The sequence below is a fragment of the Aspergillus steynii genome, assembly GCF_002849105.1.
Source record: "Aspergillus steynii IBT 23096 chromosome Unknown P170scaffold_8, whole genome shotgun sequence".
Taxonomy (NCBI): domain Eukaryota; kingdom Fungi; phylum Ascomycota; class Eurotiomycetes; order Eurotiales; family Aspergillaceae; genus Aspergillus; species Aspergillus steynii.
The window spans coordinates 1,469,901-1,489,901 of NW_020194405.1; the positions used below are offsets into that span (position 1 = coordinate 1,469,901).

Genomic DNA, 20,001 nt, shown 5'->3' on the forward strand with positions numbered 1-20,001 from the left:
GACAGGTCTACGGCTCCTGGCTCTTGTCCAGACGTTACCTTCGGGGACAAGCGACGACGCGATCCGCGCGAGGATCTGGTCGTCGTTAGGTCGCGTCAAGAACTGGATACCATGTTTTATAGTATGGTTTGTAGAAGGGGCTTGACCAGGCTAGTCTTTTTCTCGGTTGTTTCTGATTGGAAATTGGGTGTCAAACGAATTGACCGTAGTCTACTGGTCAGAGTCACTATATTTTGGTCATAACTGGATATTTCTATCGCGTTAGTCTCGCACTTCTCCTTGGTGGGCTCCGGTGGTGTCTTAGACAAAAAGATATTTTAACTGCCAGCATGCATTTCTGAAGGGATAGAATATTCATTACCCAAGCATTGTTGAGACGTCACAGTTGGGACAACCGTTATCACGTGGAAATCAAACTTGGTCTTATTTCACGGTCTGATACCAAGACCTGCTGTGGTCTACAATGCGGGCTTTGATATTTCTCAACATTCCTTTTTGATAAAAGAAAAGCTTACCCACGGAAATAGTTCCTCTGACCCCGATTATGGTGATTCGTGTAGGATGCCTTCCGTCAACAGGGATCACCAGTGGAGCGAATCGCACGAACGTTATCAGATTGTGGAGGTGGAGGTGGAGGTGGAGGAAAGTCAATGATGGAGACCAGGATTTCCCCCGAGATAACTCGACAACTCTACGTCAAGCACGCTATGAAAGCTCGAGTGGAGCCGCGATGGAGATACCCCGTGCTCAAAACGCTGATAAGATATCGTTCTTGTGCAGCCTCTAGGAACGTACAAATCAGCCTGCCATCCCGAGACGAAACTTCGGAGAAATCTCCTCTCTACAAGTTTGATTGCCAATATTCGCTCTCTACGCTGAAATGGAGGTCGAAAAAAAGACGGTGATGAGCCCGGAGCCTATGGCCTCCCCAGATGTGGATATTGGTCAGATCAAGGCTGCGTCGAACGAGGAAGTCGATCCGGCCCTCCAACTGACGCAAGGAGAGGTGATTGAATATACGCCCGACGAAGAAAGACGGGTGCTTCGCAAGATCAACATGACTATTCTGCCGCTCATGTGCTGGGTCTACATGCTTCAATACGCAGACAAGAGCACTCTGAATTATGCCTCGCTGATGGGTATCCGCACCGACACCAAGCTCACCGGTGACAACTATAACTGGGTCTCAAGTATTTTCTACGCTGGCTACCTGGCATGGGAGTAAGTGGGATACGACCTTTTTGCTTGGCTACGATGATGCGATAGAAACTCACCACCATAACGACTTCCAGGATCCCAACCACGTACTTGTTCCGCCGCCTCCCCGTGGGCAAATATGCCTCGTTCAACATTCTTTGCTGGGGCATCGTTCTCTCCTGTCACGCAGCAGCGTTCGATTACAGCGGTCTTCTAGCTGCCCGCTTCTTCCTGGGTTTCTTCGAAGCCACAGTCACACCGGCCTTCGTGCTGATCACCTCCATGTGGTTCAAGCAAAACGAGCAAGCGAAGCGCATGGGCTTCTGGCTATCGTGCAACGGAGTCGCCCTGATTCTTATGGCCGTCGTTGCATACGGACTATCAGCCGTCACGGATGCAGCCCTGGCTTCCTGGAGAATCCTATTCTTAATTCTCGGTCCCCTGACAGCAGTGACGGGGGCAGTTTACGTCTGGTTACTCCCAGACAGCCAAGTCAACGCATGGTTTCTCAACGAACGAGAACGACTCATTGCCATCGAGCGGATCCGAAACAACTTCCAAGGCATCGGCAGCCAAGTCTGGAAATGGGACCAGTTCCTCGAGGCGTTCCAAGACCCCCGAACATACTGCTACCTCGTCTTCTCCTTTCTCATGAACATCCCCAGCGGCGGCATCACCACCTTCGGCTCCATCATCATCAACTCCTTCGGCTTCAACGAGCGCCTTTCCCTCCTCCTCGGCGCCCCGTCCGGCGTGTTCGACATCGGCGGGAAGCTGCTCTTCACCTGGCTCTCGGACAAGTATCTCGACCGCACCCTCTTCGCCTTCCTGGCCATCTTGATCCCTCTGGTCGGCGGCATCATGATGATCGCCATCCCCCTTTCCGCTCCAGGGGGCTTACTGCTCGGCTACTATCTGATCAGCGTCGCTGGCGCATCCTGGGGCCTGATCATGGCCGCCATCTCCAACAACACCCTCGGGTACACGAAGAAAGTCACCGTCAGTGGTTTGCAGATCATCGCGTACGCGGCGGGTAACTGGGTCGGGCCGCAGGCTTTCCGTGCCAATGACGCTCCGATCTACCTGCATGGGAAGATTGTCGTGGCTGTGATGTATGGCGCTAGTGCTGTTGTTTTAGTGGCCCTTCGCTGGGTGAATATTCGGGAGAATCGCCGTCGCGATCGGCTTCTTGCTGAGAACCCGGTCGATGTGGATGATCCTGAGGTCGTGGCTGCTATCGAGAGGGAGAAGTTCTTGGATCTGACGGATTTCCATAAGCCGCATTTTAGGTATGTCTTGTAGCTGGGAGTTTCTTTGGCGGAGGTATTGGTTTGGCTATGGGAATACGAATAATATGTTGGTTTATACAATAGCTTGATAGCAGTGAGTGTGTATGAGGTCTATTCATTTCTTACCTCCCCTATGGACCAACGACAAAGTTAAACAGAAAATGTAGTAGAGCCTATGGATAAAAGATCATGGATGTGCTTAGACCCGCTACCCCAATTCAAACTGCCCTCGAGACTGCGTGGCACCCATGATCTCCTCCAACACCGTCGCCATAGAAGTCCCAATAGCCCAGACGCTTCTGACCTGACAGATGCGTCTGATCAGTCTCACCGTCAAGGACTCGCCTTCCTCGAGAACCGCGGAGAGCGTTTCAGGATCGGGCGTATCAAGATTGGTCAGATCGAGCCCCGCTAAAGGATCGCCGATATTGTGCAGCTCCACTACCACTTTGATGATATTCTTGGCGATCAGCATAGATGGCGTAAAGCTGTTAGGCACTGTGTCGAATGCTTCGAGACTCGCGCGGATCTCCGCGGCCGCATCGCGTAGCATTTGCCAGATTACCAACAGGATGCGGTAGGACGTTGCCGTTGTCCACGGGGCTTCTCGCGATGCTGTGTCGCTGTCACAGACACTGATGATGTTCAGAATATGTAGCAGGTCGCTTAGGATGGTCAGCGTGCCCTGGTCGCTGGGCTTTTGCAGTCGAGCCGGCGCCGATCGTCGGACAGCAACGTAGCTCCCGAGTGCGAGGTGGCTTGACGTTGCTAGCCCGGCCACTAAGCTCATGTCGACAATGCCACCGATCAAGTGGCCATCGGGGTGGCATAGGCTGGCTTTGATCGAGGCAGTCAGGAGGTCGATTGAATTCCATATCAACCGTGGCGAATCGGTATGGTTATGGTCTCGGCTCATGCGTGTAACCGCACGAATAGCGGTCAGTATCTGTCGATTCTGGGATTGGGTTAAGATGTGAAAGCTTGATGGGTCTGGGGGATTTGGAGGCAGTTGGTAGTAGCAGCGGGTGAAGTCTCTAACTAGTAGATCGACATTGTTCAGCACGCATAATGTCGCGAACGGTGATGCATCTAGGGTAGCTATCAGACCAGCCTCGGGCGGCTCAGACATGAGTGTCTGAGTTGCAAGCAATAAAGAGCCCGTGGCATAACATCGAGGAAGGCGTGTATTTCCCTCCACAGCTTGCACGCCCGTCCAACCGTGGATGTCGCACAATCTTTGGAGCCAGATGTGAGCGGTGCTTGCTTCCCACATGGCGATTGAATATGGCAATTCCCAACCCAGCTCAATCGGAGAGATAAGGGGGCGTATATTGCAGAAAGAAAATATTTGATTATCAAGGAAAAGCAGCGCGTAAAGCGAGAGTCGCATTGACTCTTCCTCAATATAATGCAGCCACCGATCGTTTAAAGGCTGGGGCGTGTCTTGAAGTAGCCCTGGCTTGCTACTCATTGTCCACGACCCCGCTTGAGGGAATGCAACAGACTGACATAGTAATCCAAGTTCTCGCACGGCCTGCAGGGAATGATCAGCCATGAAGTGCAAATGTGCTCCGTAATCCCGAGTGTATGCATACATCAACCATTAAAGAGAGCATTCTTTTCGCCTTTTCAAAACTGAGACCATCGCCAACGAAGCCCCCATAGACAATGTGCAGAAGGCAGGACTGCATGACCCCTGTGTCACGGACACTCCTGTAGTCAGACGAGACCTGAATTAAGCAGTTCTCAGGTCAGTTACTGTCCAAGTATCAAATAGAAAGGGAGGAAGCCCATGCACACAAGGTCAACGAGATTTTTATAGCCCTTATCCCATGTAGCTCTCCGCCAATGGTCATTTTCTATCTGCTCCTTCTCCTCCGCATCATTCATGTATAAGCTCCCAATTATTGCCGTAATATTCTGTAGTAAATTAGATTCGGATGTTACTGCGAATGTCGGATAATGTAAGATAGGAAACGAGGGGTGAAAGTTGGCAAAGTACGAGTGTATATAGGTGTTCAGTATGAGGTCGTTTGTACTAGAGATATATTAGCATGCCCAGATTACTCTTATGAATCACTTCATTGAAACTGATGCATTGAGCTCATTGATGAGGTGTGTTCTTAGGGGACGCCTACTGTAATGCTGCCAGAGGCGATGGGGGTTGCTGGTTGTTTTCTATTGAATGAGCTGTATTTTCGGGACTGGATGCGCGAGGCGAGATTCCGGGACTAGCAAGAACTTCAAGAGAGATTGGTATCATATCAAGTCCCAGTCCTAACTGCGACGATTGCACCCATTCGGTAGCTTCACAGACTTGTCCCCGGCTATCGTCCGGAGCAAGGGCGTTACGGTCTTTGCATCGCTCAGTGTGATGCTTGCAGACGTCTCTGAATCCCAGTCAAAATTCAAGTTCTTGAATTCGACAGATGAGCTAGACGATCGACTCACCTGCGAAAGAACCTGGATCGACATATGGGGCATTCGTATGATCTCTTGGTTTCTCCACCATGCCCTATAAGATTTCCATTCTAGGTGAGCTCTACCTTTACCCTGGTAATTGCATATATTGAAGAATTCATTCTACAACATACTGGCTCTCTTATGTCGCTCAAGGTTCTCCTAGAAAGCTATTAGCCGACCAGACACGAATGGCAGGAACTAATGACGTTACACTTTGTGTGAATGACTGATGACAGGTTTCACAAGAGAAAGGATTTGGCGAGCCCATAATGTGGTCGACACTACCAGAAGAACAAAGTGAATGAAGAGAAAAAAGCTGGAGGTTATCGGGTGAATCAGTAGAAAGCGGGGAAGGAGATAAAGAATGGAGCTAACAGAGTACTAACCATCGACTAGCCCAGCTATCGGGGCTCTCTTGGAATTGCCATTGTTGAAGTCTTCTCTATTATCCTTCATGTTCAAGCCAACCGTCATGCCTCTGGCTGGAAATCTTCGCTGAGAGGGCGTTTGAGTATCGCCTCGTCCAAAGGCTGATGCCCATTTTAGAAGCAGATCAAGATTATGAGTAACGTAGTGTGCATTGGATGTGGACCCAATATCGTATTCTACTGCAGCTCTACCAGAGCCAGTTCTTCGATGTTTAGTCGACAGGGAAGAAATGGATGACGGCGAACAGTCATCGACGTAGGATTGCCCAAGACTTGTCCCCAAAGTAATTTTGGAAGATCGCGACCGATGCGCCATTTTCAAAATGCGATGACGTGAAAAGAAATAGACTGATTGGCGTGCAATGCCGATGAAGATCGTCGTGGAAAGTTGGGGGTGGAGGTGGAGGTGGAGGGCGCGATGGAGCTCCATCACGCCAGACTTGACTCTCTCCACCTCTGATGATCGCAGTAGATGTGGTTCTGATAGACTGAATGACGACGATCAGAACAGTATTCTCTTAAGAGCGCTCTGACGGAAATCGTCCATCGTGAATTCCCGCCATAACGCAGTTGAGATTCTTAGGATCTTTCCTAACCAAAACACATATATCAGCTTTCAAGCGTCAGTCTCACCAAAGAAAGCACCAGAATTCTGCAGCCATGGGCTCGATAGGCATTGAGAATGGCTTTGGCAAACGTCCACATACCCCGTCGGCATACACCATCCGGGAAGAACCAAGCGGCGCCGGACGGAAGATCAAGATCATCGTCATCGGGGCCGGCGCCAGTGCCATCAACTTCGCGCACGATGTCGACACGTGTGGCCTCGATTTAGACCTCGTGGTGTATGAAAAGAACCCCGAGATCGGTGGGACGTGGTACGAGAATCGCTACCCCGGCTGTGGCTGCGATATTCCCTCGGTCAACTATCAGTTCTCATGGGCTCCTTCGGCGGAGTGGACTTCTTTGTATGTATTAACATGGCAAGTTTTGGATTGTAGAAAGCTGACTGGAAGATTGTACAGCTACTCCAGTGCCACGGAGATCCTGAAATACATGCAGGGCGTTGCCGAGACGAATGGCCTTCTGAAGTATATGAAGGTCAACCATAGAGTCATCAGTGTTGTCTGGAACGAGGAGAGCCAGGCTTGGACCGTTAGAGTCCAACGAGGCGACAACCCCGATGATGTGATTGAAGATACTGGTAACGTCCTCATTAATGCCACGGGAGTTCTGAAGTAAGTGTCTACCGGAAGATCGGTATCACGCAGCGATTGATCGATCGAATCTCTAGCAAATGGAAATGGCCCGACATTAAAGGCCGTGACACGTTTCAAGGTCGCATGGTTCATAGTGCACACTGGGATGACAGTGTCGAGTTGAAAGGACAGCGAGTGGCCGTCATCGGTTCGGGATCTTCGGCGGTGCAGATTGTCCCCAACATTCAACCCAGTTCGTTGCCCACTTGGACTCGTGGCTCTAAATGGCCGACTAACGGGTAATAATAGTTGTCTCATCGATGAAATGCTTCATCCGAAGTGCATCGTGGGTGACCGCCGGTTTTGCGCAGCGGTTTGCTGGGAAGAATGGTGCCAACTTCAGATGTAAGCTTGTACCTTCAACACAAGGATGTCGTGGCTGTGCTGACCGACTCTAGATACCGAAAAGCAAAAGGGTATCCTAAGAAACGACCCAGTCAAATATCTTGCCTACAGAAAGAAGATCGAATCAGAGCTGAACACCCGGTTTCGGTTTATATTGAATGGTTCAAAAGCACAGGCAGAATCTCGGAAGGTTGACACTCCCTAGCTCGACCATGTTTCTTGAAGACTATCCTCAGCTAACTCATGACCAGTTTGCGGAGGAGGATATGAGAACGAGACTTGCTGCTCGTCCTGAGATTGCCGATTGGATTGTGCCTACCAATTTCGCCGTTGGCTGCCGTCGACCAACCCCTGGCAATGGATACCTAGAAGCTCTGTGCGAGGAAAACGTTTCGGTGGTGACACAGTCAGTTGAAGAAATTACCCCCCGAGGGATCAAAACGACAGATGGAGTCGAGCATGAAGTCGATGTGATTGTGTGCGCAACCGGCTTCGACGTCAACTGGAGGCCAGCCTATCCGACGATCGGACGCGATGGACGAAGTCTCAGCGAGGAATGGAGAGATATTCCGAGCACCTATTTGTCTATCACTGCTCCTCATTTCCCCAATTACCTTAGTAAGTGAGAGAAGGCCTGGTATCCCGATTTCGCTGACATGATTCGTTCCACAGTCTTCAATGGACCATTCGGCCCTTACGGACACGGGAGCTTTCTACCTATCACCGAAACCCTCTCCAAGCATTTTCTCAAAATATTCGACAAGATGTCGACCGAAGGGGTCACTTCTTTTGAGCCGAAGGAAGCCGCGGTTGCGGACTTTGCTGAGCATCGCAGACAATTTATCCCGCGGACTGCTTGGTCTTCCCCATGCCGGTCGTGGTTCAAACAGGGCACGGTGGACGGTGAAGTGATGATGTGGCCAGGATCGCGTATACATTTCTTCGAAACCATGAAGTATCCTCGTTGGGAGGACTACCACCTCAAGTATACCACCTCGAACCGCTTTGGATATTTAGGAAACGGCTTCGCAGCTCGCGAATACGACGGACGTGACCTCTCGTGGTACCTGGGTTTGCTGGATGGAACGGATTCGCAGCCTACTTTGCCAGACGACGATTTCCGCGACTTTATTGTTCAATGAAAGGGCGAAGAGTAGTCACATTGGGATAGAATGACCAAATTAACTTTTTTTTTTTTTTTTTTTTTTTTTTTTTTTTTTTTTTTTTTTTAGAAAAGCACAATAATAAAGAAACAACCAGACCATGAATAGGTGTCCGGATAAATTTATCACACCAAGTGAACGCACAATGATCCACAGCACTACCACTATGCTTTTTGCATCAATGGAGGTATCAAGCTGAGATGCTCTAGTTCTGGACACCACGCCACAGCTTCGCTAACCAATGCTTCTTCTGCCCCCCATTCTCCTGTGCTTGAGCTTGGTTTTCGCTGACAACGACACCGCCGTTGTCCGTACCATCGACCACATTCTGAGTGCGTCCTAAGTAGTAATTGGGCATCAAGAGACCGGCAATCAAAGGAATCACTGACAGACACAAAGCAGCCAGGTACATGGGTCGAACGGTGTTGGTGAACGCCCGAATACCGGCCTCTCGCTTTTCGGTCCCCCAAGCGAACATGGTTCTAGCTTTGGTACCGCTGCTATAGAAAACCGTGGCATCTTCACTCCCAAGTCCCTCGTTTAGCAAATGGCCCATGTAGGTGCTAGTGTACGTGTGAGAGGAGATGGCGGAGCCCACGGAAGAGCCAAGTTTGGTCCAAAGTGAGACTTGCGAGATAATCGCGGCGAGGTCTTGATGCGGTACGGAGGCCTGCGAGGCTACTCGCGTTCCAACGACGGAGCATGCACCACCCATGGCGTTGAGAATCTGAGACATCACCAGCGCGCCCGTGTTGGCATGCGGACCAACGGCCCAGTAGGTGATACCCAAGCCAAGGATACGCAAAGACAGCCCGAAGATCTGTAAGATTTTATACCGGTGGAAGATGCGATGGTACAATCCTGCCAGAATACCGAAAAGGGTGAGTGCTACCGTGGTGATAGCCACAAAGTTGCCCCAGTTGTAGTTGTCCCATGGTTTAATGACAAAAACCCAGGTAGTATAGTAGGTCGAGCGAATATTTCCGCTCACCATGTAGAAGATATCGATAACCACAGCACATATAAAAGTTTTGTTGTGCCAGACACGTCGGTTGAGTAAGGGATAATTAGCCCACCTGACGTCCCAAAAAACAAAGAGGACGAGGATGACGAAGCCACAGACTATCATAGCAATCATGGAGGCGTTTGACCAGCCCCCATCGGCGTCGCTGACAAGGCTGAATGGAAGCAATATCAGGGCAAAAGCCATGCCCAGTAGCATCAAGCCAATGATGTCGATCTCATCGAGAAGCTGCCAGAATGTTGAAAAGCGGTTCTGAAGTGTCGGCCGTTGAATCTGCATAGTACCAGCCTCCACAGCCCTTCTGGTTTCGAGACGGCTGGCTGCAAAAGAAAGCTCGCCTGCTTTCTTGGCCTGGTGGTCTGCGTAAAAGAGAGTGACGATGATAGGAGTTACTAAGGCCGGTGCAATGATACAAAACATTCCATACCCCCATCTCCAGCAATCATCGGTATTGCCAGTGCAAAAACTCGCCTGGATCTTGGAACCAACGAACGGTAGAAAGAGGAAAGGAAACGAGGTCATTGCACTGGTAAACCCACGCCATTGCAGCGGACTCAGGTCACCGACGATGATATCCGTTACCAGGTCGAAGCCAGCTTGCCCCGTCGATGAGATAACACGACCAACACATAGTGCTGCGGCATTGGGTGAAGTGGCCACAACAATATACCCAATCACGTAGGAAACCAGGATTAGAATGTATGCTGTCTGCCGAGAGAAAACGTCGCATATTTTGGCAAGGAAGGGTTTCGACACGGCAATGATGATAGCCTCGGCAATTTCGATCACACCGATGTAGGACTGACGATTGAAGGCTGCTGTGGCATAGACATCGTATGCCGCCGTGGTGGACTGGTCAAGCGAGAAGGAAACGGCAACGGCGAGAATGCAGAAGTAGAGGGTGATTGCGACGGGATGTCGACGACCGAACAGGCGGGAAAAGGCTTCGATACGGCTCACTCCGCTCTGCTGAACATTGTGTGCCTTTTCACCATCTGCCATTCGAAAAGTGATAACATGTTCGCCCTTGGAGTGAATCTCTTGTTTGGTCGGTTCGGCCGATTCAGTCTGCGCTGTAATTTCAGGTTGACCAACAACACCTTTCAAATTTGCTGGCTCCATGATGAAAACAAGAGGGAACTTCAGACTGGTCAAAGAGAACGAGAGTTGCACAGACGGTGCATTTGGGCTATAAATATGATTTCGAGCTGGATCAAACTAAAGGCCACCCACACGTCGTAACTAGTACTTTCATTGGGACGACGATCTATTTCCTTCCGAAGCTCCGCTGAAAAGGCTGCTGCCAAAGTTATCAGATCCGATGACTGAAGGGCCATGGCCAATGGACAGCATTCTCCCTGGAGTTCCGGGAATTAACGGCTTCTCTGGACTCAACCCGAGCCAATGTCTGGCCTCTCCAAATCAACCATGATCAAATTCCTAAACGGGTTATTGAGAGTGGAGCTGTTCGGCGTCGGTCCTGCGAATCAAGGCGAGCATCGGAATCAGATTAGATGCCAAGGCCACTGATTCAGGTCTTTCAGGTCTCCAGGCTGCATTTCCTTCCATCTGAACTTGGCGAAGCCATTCTTGTTTGTCGCGTCGAGTCTAGCGTGTGTTCCAAACGGGAGATTGTCTGCGAGCAAGACTGGTGAGTGTGAAAACTCTGCACGAGGCCCGTTGGGATGGTATGATCATGCTGTCTTTTGATTCACGGGTGTCTAGTGTGCATTCTTTTCGCCAATTGAAGTAGGTGTGGCGATGTTGTGCTTTCTGAACGACAGGATTAGCCGTGCAGCCAGACAAAAGATTTTGCAGTACACTTCTAATTGCCGGCACAAGATACCTACAAAGCTCCCTTCCCCTGCAGAGACTATGACCGTCCCCAGGGCTGGATTAGTTATATTATGTAGTGGATGGTTGAGGGAGTGTCGTGTCGAAGAAGCTTGTGGTTTGGGTCAATTCAACGGTTTCTTTGACAAGATCCAGGCAAGACGCCCACCACCAGTCCGACCAGCGCTCTGTCATTTGAATTGGCAGTAGCTTCGCGGTCTTCGATTGTACTTAACGTGATCCACTGATTCTCTAGTATGCAGAATATGCTGAAACATATCGGTTATTTCTGAAAGTTGAAGCAAAACCAGAGGAAAGAGATTAAACAAAGCCTGGCCGAGGCATATATTATCGAGGAGAAAACCGCAGGGCTTCTTGGATAAGAGTTAAGCGAGGCAGAACAAAACTTATAATACTAGGATTCAGCACTGCCTTTTCAGCTTTGTCGCATGAGTATGACGGTGGGTCAATGCGGTGTCAGCCTTGTGATCTCCACTCCCGAGGGACTTATAATAAGCGGTCCTGGGCCTCTTCGTTCTCTGAACAGCTTTTCTCAACTAAGCGTTCGTACCGGAGACCTCAAGGTGATTTTTTTTAAGTCCAAGGGTGTCTTTTACCGCATTTCCAAGGCAGCGGAAATATGTATTCCCAAGTTCTGGATCAGATAGATGATGACCACGCCTATCTGGGTTTCAAGGCCCTGCAATGGCTGGCATTCTCTACACGGCCGCTATATATCGAGGAACTCTCCGAGTTGAGTGTCATAACTGAAGAACACGCAAGAAGTATCCATCCCGATCAGCGATTCTCGGACCCGCGGCATATCCTTGAATTACTCCCAAGTTCTTTGGTGACCACGACAGACGCTGCGGGGGGTGAAATCGATTCAATTGATTTTACAGAGCAACGGCAGCAGGTGCATTTGGCTGGCCCTGTGAAAGAGTACTTGCTGTCAGAGCAAATTCGGGCGGAGTCGGCAAAACGCTACTCTATCAGCGAAACCAAAACACATGCGTCTATTGCTGCCGATTGTCTCGCCTACCTGTTGCATTTCAACCAGCCCTACACGATGATAAAGGAGGTAGTCCGTTCTTCTGCTCTTCTACGCTATGCGACCAACTACTGGGCCAGTCATGCGAGACTTGCCGGCGCAGACATCTCGGAGATCCTTCCTTTGATCAAGGAATTCTTCACGTCCAAAACGGCCTACACCAATTGGACGGCCTTTCTCGATGGGTTCCGGCCGTTCGATGATCCCGAGCACACCGAGGGCGATCCGTTGACCCAATCTCCAGATCCTCTCTATTATGCCGCGTCGTTCGGACTCCTCGCGGTAGCTCGGGATCTCCTTCGCGACGGAGCCCCTGTTGACAGTGAGGGACCGGCTGGAACGGCACTGGCCGCAGCCTCGTTAGCGGGCGATATTGACATGGTGCGACTGCTCATTGATCAGGGGGCGAATGTGCGATCGGAGGGACCGCTGGGTCAACCGATCAGGCTGGCGGCGCAGAACGGACACTTGCAGGTGGTGGAATACCTCTCGATGAGGGGGGCGAAGTAGAGCATCTTACGAGAAAGAAGGAAGAAAGAAGAAGAAAGACTGCAGAGTAGAAAAGGCAAAAGGCACTAAGCCGCGTTGAGCAGGGGATGACATAAGCGCCCCTCCGGAAATTCATTCGCATCTTTTCCCCTCGCGATAACGAAGAAATTGTGCACCGCATTCTGGCATCACCATGACTCTGTCTGCCGCCCCTCTTATTTGATCCGATCACTTCCCCGGAGTAGCAGTAGGTGCATCTTACTCTCGTGCCAGCCATGCCTCCCCGCAAGAGGCCTCAGGCTGTTGCTGCCAGCGCTCGAGCAAAGGCGTCAGAGGTGAGGCAAAAGTTTCTCCGCACCGAGTCGGTTTCATGCCATTGATGGATCTGAGATTAACCCTCTTGAATTTGTTTGATTAGTCTGCCGCCAATGCCAAAGCAGCCACGGCCGATGCAGCCAAACCAAAGCGTACCCCCCAATCCAAGCAGCCGCCCGCGCCCGAAAAGTCCGCGCCCGCCGCGGAGGAGAATCCTCAAGCGGACGATCAGCAGGGAGCGAAGCAGGATGAGTCGCATTCTACCTACCGCCATCGGGATCCGTTCGATGCTCTTCTCGAGCCTTTCTACTACAACAAATCCTTAACGGACCCGATCAACACCGCCAAGGATAAATGGAACCTGCTGCCGGCATTCCTGAAGGTGAAGGGACTGGTGAAGCAGCACATTGACTCATACAACTACCTCGTCGAAGTGCAGCTGAAAAAGATTGTCGAGTCGGCCTCGACCATCCGCAGCGACGTCGATCACAATTTCTACATCAAGTTCACCGATATTTACCTGGGAGCTCCGCGACGCGCCGACGAACCCCAGGATGTCGGCGTTGCCTTTGATGGATCGTCGGTGTCTCCCCAAGAGTGTCGACTTCGAGACACGACGTACGCGGCACCCATCCAAGTCGACTTCGAGTATCTCCGTGGTCGCCAAAGGGTCAGGAAAATCGGTGTTTGCATTGGAAGAATGCCGGTCATGCTTCGCAGTTCGAAATGCGTTTTGTCCAACAAGTCACCGGCGGAGATGACTGTGCTCAATGAATGTCCTCTGGACCCCGGTGGTTACTTCATTGTCAACGGAACGGAGAAGGTCATTCTTGTTCAGGAGCAATTGAGCAAGAACAGAATTATCGTCGAAACAGACCCCAAGAAGGAGATCGTCCAGGCATCTGTTACAAGGTAAGGCCCAGATTCCGCCCTTTGCATAGGTCGATTGTCCGTTCTTACTAACCTATGCCCCAAGTTCTTCCAACGAGCGCAAGTCGAAGAGTTACATCATTTGCAAGAAAGACAAACTCTATGTGAAGCACAATGTTTTGAACGAAGACATCCCCATCGTTATCCTCCTCAAGGCCATGGGCATTCACACCGACAAGGAAATGATGCTTCTCGTCGCCGGTGTCGATAAGGTTTACCAAGAGGATTTTGCAATCAACTTCGAGGAAGCAATCAAGCTCGGTATCTACACGCAGCAGCAGGCTTTGGACTGGATCGGTGCCCGGATCAAGATCAACCGCAAGCAAATGTCCTACCGTCGAACTCACGTCCAGGAAGCTGTGGAGGCCATCGCATCCGTGATCATCTCCCACATCGAGGTCAAGGACATGGATTTCCGACCCAAGGCCATCTACGTCGCGCACATGGCTCGCCGTGTGCTCATGGCCAAGAACGATTCCTCTCTCGTGGATGACCGTGACTATCTCGGAAACAAGCGACTGGAACTGGCGGGTCAGTTGTTGGCTTTGCTCTTCGAAGATTTGTTCAAGAAGTTCTGCTTTGATATTAAGATGAACGTCGACAAAGTTCTCAACAAGCGCAATCGTGCCGAAGCGTTCGATGCCTGGAGTGTTATGAGTATGCATAGCAATCATATCACCCAGGGTATGAACCGCGCCATTTCCACCGGTAACTGGAGCTTGAAGCGTTTCCGTATGGAACGTGCTGGTGTTACTCACGTGCTCAGTCGACTGAGTTATATTGCTGCGCTGGGTATGATGACCCGTATCAGCAGTCAGTTCGAAAAGACTCGAAAGGTCAGTGGACCCAGAGCTTTGCAGCCGTCGCAATTCGGCATGCTCTGTCCTGCAGATACTCCAGAAGGTGAAGCCTGTGGTCTTGTTAAGAATCTTGCACTTATGACCCACATCACCACGAACGATGAGGAGGGCCCTGTCAAAACCTTGATCTTCATGCTGGGAGCCGAGGACATCTCAACAGTGGGTGGAAAGGAGCTGTATGGGCCCGGGTGCTATACGATCTCAATCAACGGAACACCGATGGCCCTCACTCGCCGCCCTAAGTTTTTCTTGGACTCCTTCCGCAGATTGCGCCGAATGGGCCGGATCTCCGAGTTTGTCAGTATCTACATTAACCACCACCAGCGAGCCGTCCACGTTGCCACCGATGACGGACGAATTTGCAGACCGCTTATTGTTGTCGAGAATGGAAAGTCTCGCGTGAATGCAGAGCACTTGAGCAAGTTGCGCGATGGGACAATGGAATTCGACGACTTCCTAGCCCAGGGACTGGTGGAATACCTTGATGTCAACGAGGAGAACGACTCGCTTATTTCCATCTACGAGAAGGATATTAGCGAGACGACCACGCATTTGGAGATTGAGCCGTTCACCGTTCTTGGAGCTGTGGCCGGTCTAATTCCGTATCCGCACCACAATCAGTCGCCTCGAAACACTTACCAATGTGCCATGGGTAAACAAGCTATTGGCGCAATTGCGTCGAACCAGTTCCTCCGCATTGATTCCATTCTTTATCTCATGGTGTATCCTCAAAAGCCGATGGTTAAATCTCGCACGATTGAGTTGACCAAGTACGATCAGCTCCCCGCTGGTCAGAACGCCATTGTCGCGGTCATGAGTTACTCGGGCTACGATATTGAGGATGCACTGGTATTGAACAAGGGCTCTGTGGATCGTGGTTTCGGACGTTGCCAGGTGTTTAAGAAACAGGTCACCAACCTGAAGAGTTACTCGAACGGCACGAAAGACCGATTGAGTCCGCCCCAGTATGAGAATGACGCTCCTATCCGAAAGCATGCTCTCCTTGAAAGCGATGGTCTGGCGTCGGTTGGTGAACAAGTCAACGCTGGCGAGGTATACATCAACAAGGCTACCCCTGACCAATCGCACGGGTCTGGAATCACTGGCTCGGATGTTGGCCGACCAGTCCAGTACATGCCTACACCTATGACTTATAAACTTCCTGACCCGGCGTACATTGATCAGGTCATGGTCTCCGTCACCGAAAACGAGAACCAGCTCGTCAAGGTGCTCACCCGTCAAACCCGTCGGCCTGAAGTCGGTGACAAATTCTCATCCCGCCACGGACAGAAGGGTGTTGTGGGTATTATCGCCGACCAAGCCGACATGCCGTTCACTGACCAGGGTATTAACCCTGACATTATCATGAATCCCCACGGTTTCCCGTCTCGAATGACCGTCGGGAAAATGCTTGAGCTGGTCGCCGGCAAGGCCGGTGTCCTCTCGGGTCAGCACGGCTACGGCACTTGCTTCGGCGGTAGTCCCGTCCAGGAGATGTCGCAGATCCTGATTGACAAGGGTTTCAGTTACGGTGGCAAGGACTACCTCACCTCCGGTATCACCGGCGAAGCTCTCCCGTTCTACGTCTTCACCGGTCCCATCTACTACCAGAAACTGAAACACATGGTCCAAGATAAGATGCACTCTCGTGCGCGAGGACCTCGTGCCATTCTCACCCGTCAACCCACGGAGGGTCGTTCGCGAGATGGTGGTCTGCGTCTCGGTGAGATGGAACGTGATTGTCTGATCGCCTACGGAACGAGTCAGCTTCTGCTCGAACGACTGATGATCTCCTCTGATCGGCATGAAATCGACGTCTGCGAGCAGTGCGGCTTCATGGGCTACCTCAACTGGTGCCAGCGATGCAAGTCCTCTCGTAGCGTGGTCAAGATGGTCATTCCGTATGCGGCCAAGCTGTTGATCCAGGAATTGATGAGTATGAACGTTACAGCTCGGTTGAAGCTTGCGGACGAGTTTCCCGAGATGAAAGGACGGTAAGGAAAGGATGGCAGGGAAAAGAAAAAAAGGAAAAGTTGGCCTCGGCCTTTGAAAAGTGTTCCAAAAAAGGCGTTTTAGTGGTCAATGTACATATCGTTTGTATGCATAGCGCACGGTGACTTGGTTTGAATAGAGGTCCATGATTTTTGGTCAGGATGTATCTGGAGGACTCTTTTTTCTTTGGCTTCACAGAGTATGCGAGGGAGATTTGATATAAGCATTCCCCTATCCTATCAGTAACATATATCTCAAAAGTCTTATATATCTCTAGACTCGAAGAATCTCTCAAAAAAGAAAGTAACGAAGAAAAAGAAACGGGTTTGGCCAGGGAGCTCCAGCCATCCACAAAAGCCTGCAGACGACATCTTGCATCCAGACGCACCTCCTGACATAGCGTGCAGGGCCATGGCACCCCAAAACCGACCACAAAGACCATCGCTTGGTCGCTGAAGACGCGTCGCATCCACACTCTATACCACATTCGACGACTTCAGATGTTCACTCACCACGCCCCAATACCGCTCGGGATCAGCCCTCATGTGAGAAACATGCGGCGAGCCATCGAACTTCTCCCGCCGAACAGTCCACCCCTTGGACTCCGCCTCGGCGGCATGTGCCTCGATATCCATCCAGTTGACCAGCTCGTCAGCATCGGAGTATATATAGTACCGGGGTGGGGTGTCTTTCCCGCCAGCGCCGCGCACCACGAGCGGATCGTTGGCTGCCTGGCGCGCGATGCTCACTGCGTCCGAGCTGCCGGTGATTTTCCGGGTCCAGTGATTCAGGATCAGGAACGTCCAGAGCAGCGCCTTGCCGCAGATGCGCAGGAGCCAGAACCGCGGCAGAATGAACGAGAAGGCCCTCATTGCGGCGGGGACAGTGGCGACGCCCGGGGCACTGTCGAAGATGATGGACGATATGCGTAACTGGGTCCCCGTTGCTTGGTGATACGCTGCGATCAGGTTGGTGGAAGTGAAGACACCCCCGTTTGAGAACAGGTGCAGGTAGATTGGGCTCTCCGGGGTAGGGAGCGAAGCCTGGAGGGCTTGGACCGCGGGTGAGAGGCGCGCATTTCGCGCCTGGGGGGTGTGATGGAAGAGAAAATCATTCGAGGAGCTGAGAATGAAGACGATTCGGGCCGATGGGGCCAGGCGCTTATACTCGACCACGTATTTGGCCAATGCCCGGGCAGGGGCATTCATCCAGAATGCGAGCACAATTGTCGGCGATTCTGTGCCATTTGGCGTATTGGCATCAGGCTCGGAGATATAGATCGAAGGGGAGAGCTTGGTGAAAATGGCCAAGGCATCATCCGGTCTAGAATTGGAACTCATCGTCGATATATAAGGCTGTGATAGTCGACCCTCGAGAACAATCCGTTGAAACTGGAAGTAAGCGACAGGGGCAAGCGGCGGGAAATATTCGCCGATGTCCACGACTCCGAAGCCTCGGGAACAGGAGGAGGATTTATGCTTGCCGGGTCAAATTCTGGAAGGTTGGAGAGAATGGAGGAAGGCAAGTTCTTGAAGCGCAGTCGATCGGAAGCAACTAATGGCGCAGGTCGAGAAGCCGCCGTTCGGAAGGCCGCAGCCCAAATCTTGCGACATTTTCCCTGCTGCCGTTAGTCACGAATACGCCACAGCCCAAAGCTATTAAATTGCGATCTTGGCTTACTGCTCATTCTCTACTTTGGTCGCAGAACGCGATGGAAGACAAAATGAAACTCCTCATTCAACGCCAGTCCGGCCCTCGCTATGCTCTGATAAAAATCCCACCGGTGTTTTGTTTGTGCCCACTGGTTTTTTAGAGACAACATGGTTGGTATTCGCCAGGGAGAAAGTAGAAGAAGATTGAAAGAAAATAAGGCCATCGACGGAAACGCCACAACTACCATTAAGTCGTTGGATTGCTCGCACAACACTACGAAGGAGTCGCCGAACCCCCCGTGTCCTTCTTCTTCCCTCGAAGCGTCTGTCCGGCGCCTTGGAAGCGTGGCTTCTCATCCTCTACGACCTGTCCACTTTCATCTCGCTTCTTGACAGGCTTGATGGCGTATCCAAAGAACAATTGATTAGGCGGGAGGCGCAACGGCTGCGGTCCGTTGGTTCTTTTGCCCGGTGGGGGATGCTGAGGGTTGCTAGCCCCCGGGGTGGGCGTCGAGGCCTTGGGAGTTGGCGTTTTGCTGCCCTTTTTGGCATTCAAACGGTGTCCACCGACGAGGAAGTTTGACGACACCGCTCGCGCACCTGTCGCGGCATCCGTCGACTCTGGCGCGATGGCGGCGTAGTTGATTGCCTGTGCCATTGTCCCTTGTGGATGAAGCAGCCCGCCCGACGGCAGCTTGCCGCTCACGCCGCTGCGAGGGGTGCTGGTGCCGCTCTGGCGTTGGATTTCCTCGTATCCCACCGGCGGTGCGAAGTCGACTTCCAGGTCGGTCTCCAAAACCGAGACGGCCTTCGCATTGGTGGAAGGTTTTGTTTCCAACACAGCCATCTCATACACCTGGTCGTTATACGCAAAGGTAAACACGTCGCCTTTGGTGAGACAAGAGAAATTGCGGAACGCATTTTCCAGTACGGCTTTAGGGTCGCTGATATCGAGGAAGGACGTCGACTGAGCCTGCAGCTTGATGAACTGACCGGGAGGAAGATCGGTCGACTTGATCTGAACGAGATCACCGGGCTCGAGAAGGAGAGTTTGCATCAACTACACATGTCCAGGATAGTCAGTACAGGCGCGACAAGACACGCGAGTCACCTTGAAGATCCAGAAAAACCCACCCAGTACGGTAAATAGATCTTCCCTTCTTCGGCGATGAACTCCAGCACTCCAGCATGAGTCATTCTCTCGCGAGCCCCATTGTGTAGTTCGAAGAGCATGGGATACGTGATGTGGAGCCGAGTGAGTTTGTCCAGGGCGCTGGGCGGCATAATGACCTTGCCGCCGTGGTTGACATTCTCTCGTTCGGGGCCGGGCATCATCACGACGGGGTAGCAGCGATAGTATTCGTCGAAACGGCGCGTCGCGGCACCAGAACGAAGCATAGACGAGCCGTAAACGCCCTCCATGGGGTCGTCGCCCCAGTAATCCGGACGGAACTGCCGCCGTCAGTATACAAAGAGGCCGACAGCGACTGTATAGTGGGGAACGGTCTTACCATCTTGGGAGCTGTAGACGGTTGCAGTCAAGCTGATCCGCAAAGGAGAAGATGAGCGAAGTTGGTGCCGGGCTCAGGAGAGGGCGAATCGAGATGGATGCTGTCGACAGAACGAAGTTGGGGGAAGGCCGCGGTGGGATTGATTGATCGCCCGCAGTGACGCAAATGTCTCCGCCGTGATTTTCCGATCCGACCCCAGA

General features: G+C 51.7%; 8 protein-coding genes across 8 annotated transcripts; 4 read left to right on the forward strand and 4 right to left on the reverse strand.

The window, feature by feature from the left end:
- Positions 1-919: 919 nt before the first annotated feature.
- On the forward strand, positions 920-2,499 carry P170DRAFT_367034 (MFS general substrate transporter; the record flags this gene model as incomplete). The annotated part of the gene is made up of 2 exons (XM_024844783.1): positions 920-1,221; positions 1,293-2,499. The coding sequence occupies 2 exons, from the start codon at positions 920-922 to the stop codon at positions 2,497-2,499; spliced, it is 1,509 nt and encodes a 502-aa protein (XP_024700526.1).
- Positions 2,500-2,619: 120 nt separating this feature from the next.
- Positions 2,620-3,294, reverse strand: P170DRAFT_440372 (uncharacterized protein). The gene has a single exon (XM_024850064.1). It carries the CDS (start codon positions 3,274-3,276, stop codon positions 2,695-2,697), a length of 582 nt encoding a protein of 193 aa, XP_024700527.1. The 5' UTR covers positions 3,277-3,294; the 3' UTR covers positions 2,620-2,694.
- Positions 3,295-6,037: 2,743 nt separating this feature from the next.
- P170DRAFT_479745 (flavin-containing monooxygenase) lies at positions 6,038-8,123 on the forward strand (the record flags this gene model as incomplete). The annotated part of the gene is made up of 7 exons (XM_024853713.1): positions 6,038-6,345; positions 6,403-6,615; positions 6,672-6,829; positions 6,886-6,981; positions 7,035-7,171; positions 7,233-7,599; positions 7,654-8,123. 7 exons carry the CDS (start codon positions 6,038-6,040, stop codon positions 8,121-8,123), a joined length of 1,749 nt encoding a protein of 582 aa, XP_024700528.1.
- Positions 8,124-8,229: 106 nt separating this feature from the next.
- On the reverse strand, positions 8,230-10,330 carry P170DRAFT_440373 (uncharacterized protein). The gene has a single exon (XM_024850065.1). The coding sequence runs from the start codon at positions 10,288-10,290 to the stop codon at positions 8,350-8,352; it is 1,941 nt and encodes a 646-aa protein (XP_024700529.1). The 5' UTR covers positions 10,291-10,330; the 3' UTR covers positions 8,230-8,349.
- A 1,311-nt stretch (positions 10,331-11,641) lies between these two features.
- Positions 11,642-12,562, forward strand: P170DRAFT_479747 (ankyrin repeat domain-containing protein; the record flags this gene model as incomplete). The annotated part of the gene is made up of 1 exon (XM_024853714.1): positions 11,642-12,562. The coding sequence occupies one exon, from the start codon at positions 11,642-11,644 to the stop codon at positions 12,560-12,562; it is 921 nt and encodes a 306-aa protein (XP_024700530.1).
- P170DRAFT_275852 (DNA-directed RNA polymerase III core subunit RET1) lies at positions 12,537-16,879 on the forward strand. Its single transcript, XM_024843169.1, has 3 exons — positions 12,537-12,876; positions 12,960-13,768; positions 13,833-16,879. The coding sequence occupies exons 1-3, from the start codon at positions 12,817-12,819 to the stop codon at positions 16,642-16,644; spliced, it is 3,681 nt and encodes a 1,226-aa protein (XP_024700531.1). The 5' UTR covers positions 12,537-12,816; the 3' UTR covers positions 16,645-16,879.
- A 235-nt stretch (positions 16,880-17,114) lies between these two features.
- On the reverse strand, positions 17,115-17,978 carry P170DRAFT_513264 (TMEM53 family protein; the record flags this gene model as incomplete). Its single annotated transcript, XM_024855087.1, has 1 exon — positions 17,115-17,978. The coding sequence occupies one exon, from the start codon at positions 17,976-17,978 to the stop codon at positions 17,115-17,117; it is 864 nt and encodes a 287-aa protein (XP_024700532.1).
- A 586-nt stretch (positions 17,979-18,564) lies between these two features.
- P170DRAFT_450221 (polyubiquitin-binding protein UFD1) lies at positions 18,565-19,804 on the reverse strand (the record flags this gene model as incomplete). Its single annotated transcript, XM_024851107.1, has 3 exons — positions 18,565-19,350; positions 19,425-19,742; positions 19,802-19,804. The coding sequence occupies 3 exons, from the start codon at positions 19,802-19,804 to the stop codon at positions 18,565-18,567; spliced, it is 1,107 nt and encodes a 368-aa protein (XP_024700533.1).
- Between the last annotated feature and the right edge of the window lie 197 nt (positions 19,805-20,001).

Excerpts from the sequence above, each read along its gene's own strand:
- P170DRAFT_440372 (XM_024850064.1), bottom strand. The coding sequence starts at position 3,276 with ATGAGCTTAGTGGCCGGGCTAGCAACGTCAAGCCACCTCGCACTCGGG.
- P170DRAFT_440373 (XM_024850065.1), bottom strand. The coding sequence starts at position 10,290 with ATGGAGCCAGCAAATTTGAAAGGTGTTGTTGGTCAACCTGAAATTACA.
- P170DRAFT_275852 (XM_024843169.1), top strand. The coding sequence starts at position 12,817 with ATGCCTCCCCGCAAGAGGCCTCAGGCTGTTGCTGCCAGCGCTCGAGCA. Across the intron at positions 12,877-12,959 it reads CTCGAGCAAAGGCGTCAGAG|TCTGCCGCCAATGCCAAAGC; the intron begins GTGAGGCAAAAG and ends TTGTTTGATTAG. Across the intron at positions 13,769-13,832 it reads GTCCAGGCATCTGTTACAAG|TTCTTCCAACGAGCGCAAGT; the intron begins GTAAGGCCCAGA and ends CTATGCCCCAAG.